Source organism: Rhipicephalus sanguineus, chromosome 10 (assembly GCF_013339695.2).
Source record: "Rhipicephalus sanguineus isolate Rsan-2018 chromosome 10, BIME_Rsan_1.4, whole genome shotgun sequence".
Taxonomy (NCBI): Eukaryota; Metazoa; Arthropoda; class Arachnida; order Ixodida; family Ixodidae; genus Rhipicephalus; species Rhipicephalus sanguineus.
The window spans coordinates 68,054,945-68,063,007 of record NC_051185.1 but is presented as its reverse complement, the minus strand read 5'-3'; the positions used below and the strand labels follow the sequence as shown (position 1 = coordinate 68,063,007).

Genomic DNA, 8,063 nt, shown 5'->3' with positions numbered 1-8,063 from the left:
CTGTGTGCATTTTTGGCGTCGTCCCTGGCTGCATTGGTTGCGCGCGTTGACCTTTGCCGCAAACGTTGAACATTACTATGTGCACACAGCTTTGAAGCTGGGTACACTATGGAAGAATGGCGTTTGATGGACTACGGCCGCACTGGATCGAACACAGCGTTCTATCTAGCGCGGCTGTGAATGAGGCTTAGCGTATACCTTACAGCAACTGGTCGTATTGCAGGCATTCTTGACTTTCTGATCTACTAGCAGTACTTTCAAGGAATCAAAGCTCGCACAACGCTCAATGTGCGTTATGTTGCGGCATGAATAAAAGTAAGAGCCAAGCTCACGTTCTTTTTTTTTACGGCGTCATTCGCCGAGAGGCCTGACAGAAAGAGATAGCGCGTTCGCGCACACAACCTGTTGCAGCGCTGTCAACGCCAGTAAGCGCCAGTCAGTACAGACGCACGGCGCGATTTAGCGGCGCCACCAGCCCACGTTTCCCCTTATTTCCCGGCGTCTGTACACCTCGCCCATGAAACAACGTCCGTGCTTCGTCACGCGGACTTGGAAGAAAAGAAGGCTGAGAGGGAAGAGACGCTTTTCAATTCCTGGCGAGTAGTGAGCGAGATCGACGCCGAATCACGTGGCCGAATGACGTGACGAGATTGGTTGGGTCAGTCATCGCTTCTTTTCAGAACTCGGTCGGCCGTCTTTTATCCGTAATAACTCGCGCGCTGTCTGCACTGAGCGTCGATGACTCTTCATCTGGATCTCACGGCAATGCCTGGCCACACTGCATTCCTGCATATGTGGCAATTTGGATGGCGATTGTTTTTCGCTACGCACCTGCCAAGCATCCCGTCTTTCTAAGTGCCGTGACCGGTGCTATCCTCCAGAATGGCGAGGTGAGCAAAATGCTCAGTAGTGTTTCTATGTGTTGTTATGTATGGCACCGCGTGAGGCTTTCTTTTTTTTTTTTTGCATAATGCAGGTCGTATCCAATATTACTTAACGAGACAGTCTTGAGAAGTATACACCGCTTAGCGCTTGCACGAACTTTAGCCGTTTCTAACGTTCTTTTACTTTTGCAATATTTGACTTATATTATTCTTCAAGGGACTTTCAGCTGCATGCTCGCTGGAATCGAACTACGTGATCAAAGACTTACGGGGGATGCTTAGAACTTTCTAAGAATGCGAAGCTGAAAGCCTAGGTAGACCTGTAGCGATGCGGAATGAAGCTCTGAGCCCATGCGGTGACGCATACACATCGAGAAATTGAGTTTTAGAAATGCGACAGCAGTCGAAGAATCCACAGCCTGGAGGGTATAAGCAGCCAAATTCGGCCCGGCGAACGTGCGTCGCGCATTCCCTCCCACCGAGACCATGCTTATCCTGCAGGGCCATCTCCGCAGGACCGGTGGGGCTCTACATTTTTGGCTTTTGCGCTATTGAGTATCGACTGCCGAGTTTTATGTCCACCATTTTTCCAAGGCAATAAGTACTATCTACCGTACTAGTAAATGTTATACCGTTCTGACTATTGTTTTAAAGTTTTTCCTGATCGATGAGAGTATTGCTGATGGTTGATGTATTGCCAATGTTTTGTGAAGTTTTCGTCTATCTCGAGCAACTGGTACTATTCATAAGCCCCGTTTACTTATTGATTATTCAGATGTTTACGGCATTCTTTTTGACCCGTCTTGCGTTAAAAAAAATAGTAATGTGAATCTTCACATTGTCATTTTACTGGTTCAATGTGTTTGCCTTATTCAGGAGTGTTCTCTTTCATAATTCGTATGTCTTCCTGTAGATTCGTTTTGAAATGCGATGCTAGGTTCTACTGCCCATTGGGAGTATTTTGACGACCCTGTGAAATGGCGTCTGCATTTGATGAACGGCATGCATGCGCTGCTCCTGTGTCGACGCAATACTTACATCGTTTCCAAATCAATCAAACCAATCGAAATTAGAACCTGATCGCAAATTATAAAAAAATGACAATGAAAATCCTTAGTGCAGTTTTGATGCGCAACGCATTAAGCTTATATTCAGGCCTAAGTTTGTCACCTGACAACACGGCAGATCGGAGAACAGCGTAGACACACGTGCTTAGAATGACGGGTAGCTGAACTTGTCGGTAGGGGTTGTATTGATGGTAGGTGTGTTGTCTTCTCTTGTGACCGTGTTTGCACGCCCAGTGCTTTGACATGCACACGCGTTGTCACAGTCGACGCGCACGTGCGCTTTGCGGCAGCGCTTTTTAGACCTACTGCTTGTTCATGCGATTGTACGCCATTTTTGTGACACTTGCTCCGAGTTTTCGGAACCTTTATTACTGGGCGCGTTAAGTTAAGGAGCTCGAGTGCGCTGTAGCCGGCGGAGTGCGCTCTTGTAAATTTAGCGGTTAAAAAGAGACTTCCGGTGCGTGGTTACGGAGCGCGCTCTACGCGCTCCAACCCTGGGACGGTGCACGAGAGCTCGCGCTTGCTACGGCTTCCGCAAAAAATGACGCGTTTCCGACTCTCTCCTCCGATGAAGTGCGTTCTCCTTCCCCACTCGTCCCTACCGAGGAAGCAACATAACATTCGCCATGTGACGTGTTCGTGCCCCTGAAATCAGTCGGCGGAAATCGCCGTTAAGCTAAGCTCTGCAGGCGTCGAAGTCTAGCGCATTCGAGCGTGCTCGTTTGTAGTTCGGAGCGCGCTAACTTAACGCGACCATGGTTATTTTTGCCTGCATTTGAACGATTCATGGTCACGGCCGCGCGCACAATCGTCCGAACGCTACAGCCCGCTGTAGTCTCGAAGACAGCGCTGAGCGTCGTTCGTTCGCTAACTACCGCCACGCTGATGGCATTCGGCTAGGGATTGAGAGGTGTGGTATTCTCAGCGCGCACTCAGGCAGCATATAGTGCCTATACAGTACCTGCGTGCTATATGTATTCGCATTGACATGGACAGGTGCGTTTCACCCCCAATTTCTGTTCGTTATTGAAGCCTTTTCCGCTTCTGAGAATCGTTTTTACTGAGGAGAAGATTACCATTGCCAGATTTCACGCCACTGCTGCGACCAAGATGACGCTGTGATCACTGTTGCGCTTATTTACGCGTACATCACACACATTACCTAGGGGGGTTGCCTTGCTCGCAGCATCATCACTACCGGTTTGCCTTCTCAGGCACATGCATGCTCGCCGCATCAGGCCGCCTGTTTTGCATAAAATAAACACCTCGGCCTAAAACGTTAAGTGCGCGCAAACGTTTCTTTTTGTGTCAATGGGGCTTCAACTCTTCTAGCGCAAGGTGAAGCGCGGGTGTGATCATAAAAGGCAGGCATTCGCAACGTGTATGAGAAAAAGAGGCGACGACCGGTTTCGTTTCTTTTATTGGTAGAACAGTGCTACGGGCCCATGTTTTAGAAGTGCAGAAAGGCTAGAAATGGAGACAATACAGTGCATGGCTCAGTTATATCAGTGGACTTTGCATTCAATTAGTTTATTGCGTCAGTGAGATGAGACTGCCGCCGCAGCCGTAATCGCAAGGCTTCTTTATTAATTGTTGATAATGGCTGATATCTGCTTTGTTCTACTCTCTTCTCCTTCGCCTTCCCACGAGAAAAAAAAATGTTAGGCATAACTTATGTAAAATACGTCTAATTTCTTGACGGCTGGCCTTTCCACTGCAATTTGTTTTCCCTGATAAGCCTCAAAAAGCGGTGGTACAGATCGCTTACTGTTGCCGACCTGTCCAATGATACGTCGTGGCCTCCCCAAAGCACGTTGATGTAAAGAAGCGTCCCAACCATGCGCTCGTAACCAAGCAGCGGAAGGGAGCGATTTCCTTGTATGAACCACGGCTTCCGTCTGACCTTAAGGAAACGCTCTAAACCACGCCATCGTAGTTCCTTGAAACAATGTTCAATATTGATTTCAGGAAATACAGCATCGTATTGAGCAGTATAGAAAAGCGTATGTGTATTGTTGAGCACGCACGCCAGTTTCCTTTTAATATCTACGAAGAAGTCTCCAGAAATTAGTTCCTTTGTGAGTAGCTGCCTTGAACCATCGAGGGCCCTGGAAACGTTAACGTGAATGATCTTCTTAAAATTTTCGCTATTCGCATATTCCCTATACGATTTAACCTCTTCGGCTTCCTGAGGTCTTGCTATGCTTCCGTGGTGTTGGAAGCCGGTTAGGAGTTGAAATATGGTCATACTGCCTGGCGGCGCCTTGTTCAAAACAATTTGGCTGAGGTCTTCAGCAGCCTTTGAGTAGTTTCTTTTTTCGACGAGGTCCTTTATCATGTTGAACCATCCGGCAAACGTTGCTCGCCCGAAGTCGTTCAGCAGTCCTGAGTAGTAGAGGTAGTCGGTCGAGTTGAGGAGATCAAGCAGCGGGAACACGAAGCCAACGCCTAGCATTATTCCTTTTAGTTTCAGTTCGATTTGTCTATGTTTCTTGAGAACCTTAAAGGCCACTCCAACTGCGGACCTTGCTGAAAAAAAGATCATAGAGAGAACTTCAATATTGGCGAGACTAAGGTCAATGTTATTACTTATATCAGCTGAAAACAAGAGTGTTCACAGGTTAATGAACTGCTGGAAGCACCGTTCCTATCCTCCCCTTAATTTTTACATGCTTGGGAATGCTAATGTGCAGCTATATTCGCGAAGATAACGGACATCATGCATTTACAAACGAATAATTGTTGTTGATCGATGTTGTAAAACAGAAGTCACGGCTTCGCCCGAAGGGCGAAGCAAATAATGCGATTGCAACTAATGGGAATGTTATACGAAGGCTAGCAGCTAGCTCCTGGAGAATCCCACCGCATAACTCTACAAAATGTTGGCGTAATGGAATACGGCCACTCCAGGGAGCGATGCGGTTTTCGTGATGTCTGTCGTTTCAGCGCGAAGTAAGCGGTGAGAGCACAGTACGTACAAAGGTATGAGCCGTCTACTGGTTTCTTTAGAGATATAGAGCGCACGACCACGCCCTTTTGATCAAAGTTCGCTGTTGCTTCTCGAGCGGCAGCAGTACAGAAGAAGGTGATCGCATGGAAACGATATCAGGAGCAAAGTGTTGATTATAAATAAAAACATATCTTTCGTAAGGGTAGATATTTGACCTTGTTGGTGCAACGTATTCATATTGTAAAGCACTGAACTGAAATGACGAGGACGGGATAGGGAGTAACACACACACAAGTGCTAACTTGCAACAATGATTTATTGGAAGCCGGATCCAAACACATATACATGAAAACTGTGATCACTCGGGCACGTGCAAATGTGGAGGCATCAAGGAATGATAATTCTTTTCTAGATATGACAATGATGATGCGCTTTCTGCGCATTGCAGCACGTGTGGGTGTTTGCCTGTTCTTGATGAGTGCTCGGTTGTACGCATACACAAAGATGAAACTACGCGGTTGATTGTTGAATCGGCTACCACAATAGATTGCGTCAGCGCACCATCATTGTCCTTGTCCAGAAAAGAATTATCATTCCTTGATGCCTCGACGTTTGCGCATGCCTGAGTGATCACAAGTTTCCATGTATATATGTTTGATCCGGCTTCCAATAAATTATTCCCAGTAAAGTTGAAAATTGGGCGAGTTGGTGATAGTTCATGTTTACGTGGGAAGCAGCGCAAATTAGACAAGGCACGAAAAGGAACGAAGAAAGAGCGGTCGTCCTGTCTTTCTTCGTTCCTTTTCGTGCCTTGTCTAATTTGCGCTGCTTCCCACGTAAACATGATTAAATTATTGTTGAAAGTTAGCGGTTGTTTGTGTGTGTAACTCGCTATCCCGTCCTCGCCATTCCAGTTCCGCGCTTTGCAATATCAATATATCTTTCGTGTTTTCTTCCCGGATACTCGAAGGATGGCAACCAATTTTTCATCGCGAAGCATAACTCTGGAGAGCGAGCCGTTTGCTGTTATTCCTCACGCTGTAAACATTTAGTAATCCATAAATGAGCATTACCTCCGTAAGACTCTCCTGCAATGTAGAAGTCCTTCCGCTTGTACTCCGGGAAGATTCTCAGAAATCGCTTGAGGAATGTCAGGGCCTGCTCTGATGCTTCATCAAGAGTCGCAGGGTATCGGTCATTGTCGTCAAAACTGTATCCCGATCCAACAGGCTGATCGAGGAAGATTACGTTGAAGTCCTTTATCAGGCTGTGGTTCCTGTAGTAGAGGCCACCGGTGGCGTTAATGCCGAGGGGTCCATTTTCGAGGAACTGGCTGAATAAGGAAGATTTCCATGGTCCACCTTGTATCCACAGGAGGAGTGGTTTTGCGTTCGATCGGCTCTGCAAATAGGGTGAATGCTAAAGGGTAAGTCTCGTAAACAGTAGAAAGCAAATAAATGCTCCACTATAGATAGAAATGAGAAGTAATCTTAGATTGGCTTGTAGTGTAGTGAAAGTGCTTTTTTTTGCTAATTTTAGTCTTTAGATGTAATAGCAATTAAACGATCAATGAATCAATCGTTTATTTAACCTGCTGAGGAACAACCGTAAGGTGTTTGCAGCGGCGCACGCAAAAATTTATTACTAAAAACAATCAAGAGAGATTACAAGAGAAAGTGCAATCAAAAAGCAGGGAAAACGGCAAGAAAGTGAGGACAAAAGGGCAAGAATATTCGAAACAACAAAACAATACAGAAGGATATCGACAGAGGAAAATCGCATACAGCAGTGCACAAGACAGGCTAATAGACAAGGGAGAAAATGATTTGTACAGTATGTGACTGTGAGCTATGAAAAAAAATTGCAGCATATCCACGGGTGAATGATGAAGAGCTTGGGCGAAGCTCCTGAAGCAATCATGGTCTCGGGATTCGCTTCTCGTTGAGCCCGTTTCGCAGCGGCGTCCTTGGCGCGCACCGTCACAGGATCCGCCTGGCTGCCGCCAAGCGAGCGCCCGCCGCTGCGCATCGTCCATGCTCCGCCAATGATCCGACACGTACGGCGACGATCCAGGAGAATGAGAGAGGCGCTCGTTGCCCGCGCAGCAGCCAATCGGAGAGCAACGGCACTTCCAGCGCCATCTAGTGTCGATTCACACAAGCGCCATATTGCACACAATTCTATTGGACCAACGCCATCTAGGAAATGAGACGTGAAATGGTGATGACGACACAGATAAAGTCCCTGAAACTTCGTAAAGTAGCGACACTCTCCTCCTCCGCGCGCGTTCCTCCTCGGTCTCCTCTCCTTCGCACTCTCTTTTCGAACGTGGCGCCACCTACCTTGCTCCTGCGTAGCAGACGACGCTTCGCAAAGTGAGCGCGCGCTTGCCAGGCGGCGCGCTTTAAGCATTCGCACTAGCCCTCTAGCTCTTGATATCCTTTTTTTAATTATATGTTGTTTAGGAGATCTTAGCACACGTTTGTAAACGGCACGTGTGATGTAGAACGTTAACGTCCCGCTCTACAAGAAGCCTTCTGAAACCTATACATTGTACGCATCGCCCTCGCGAGGCGAATTCGCCGCGTGTACCAATGACGCACTGAGGCTGCCAGTACGCACTAGAGGTAGCCGTTCTGAAGTATCGGTTGGGTAAAAATAGGTAATGCAGCTATACGTGCCTGTATTATGTATCGCACTGTACACTGCAATACAAAAGGGTGTAATTGAGGCATCTCTTTCCCACAGAACAATATTCAGCATCTGGGTCACTTGTTATTTTTTTTTTCACCAAATCACTGCGCTCGCTATTTCCTGTTAACTGTTTAGCAATCTCACAAAAAGGGCGTGCTATGGGGCGTATTCCTGTCCCGATAACCATCAATCTCGCGTGCCTTTCCTTGCATTATCGCCGGGCGCGCGGTACTTCCAGGCCACGAGTGGCGTGCGCGTTATTAAAAAGCATCCTTGATAGGAAAGTGGCGAGCGCAGAGTTTTCAAGAAAGGAAGCGTAAACTAACCAGAGGACGCATTTCACTCACGCTAGCTAACACAATTACGTTGAGCTCATGCTGAGAACATTACTTTTAGTCTGCCACAAGGTTGCAATACAGTGCGATCTCACACCCGTATTGTGTTAAATTGTCGTAATGGAGCTGAAAA

At 47.1% G+C, this 8,063-nt stretch overlaps 1 protein-coding gene across 1 annotated transcript in view; it reads right to left on the bottom strand.

Annotated features, from left to right (window-relative positions):
• Nucleotides 1-3,401: 3,401 nt before the first annotated feature.
• Nucleotides 3,402-8,063, bottom strand: part of LOC119406468 (venom serine carboxypeptidase-like) — a 45,055-nt gene continuing 40,393 nt past the window's right edge. Inside the window, exons 5-7 of the mRNA XM_037673216.2 lie at nucleotides 5,975-6,302; nucleotides 4,202-4,480; nucleotides 3,402-3,418 (exon numbers count right to left, since the gene is read on the bottom strand). Coding sequence (XP_037529144.2) covers nucleotides 3,402-3,418; nucleotides 4,202-4,480; nucleotides 5,975-6,302 — 624 coding nt within the window. The remainder of the gene's footprint in view (nucleotides 3,419-4,201; nucleotides 4,481-5,974; nucleotides 6,303-8,063) is intronic.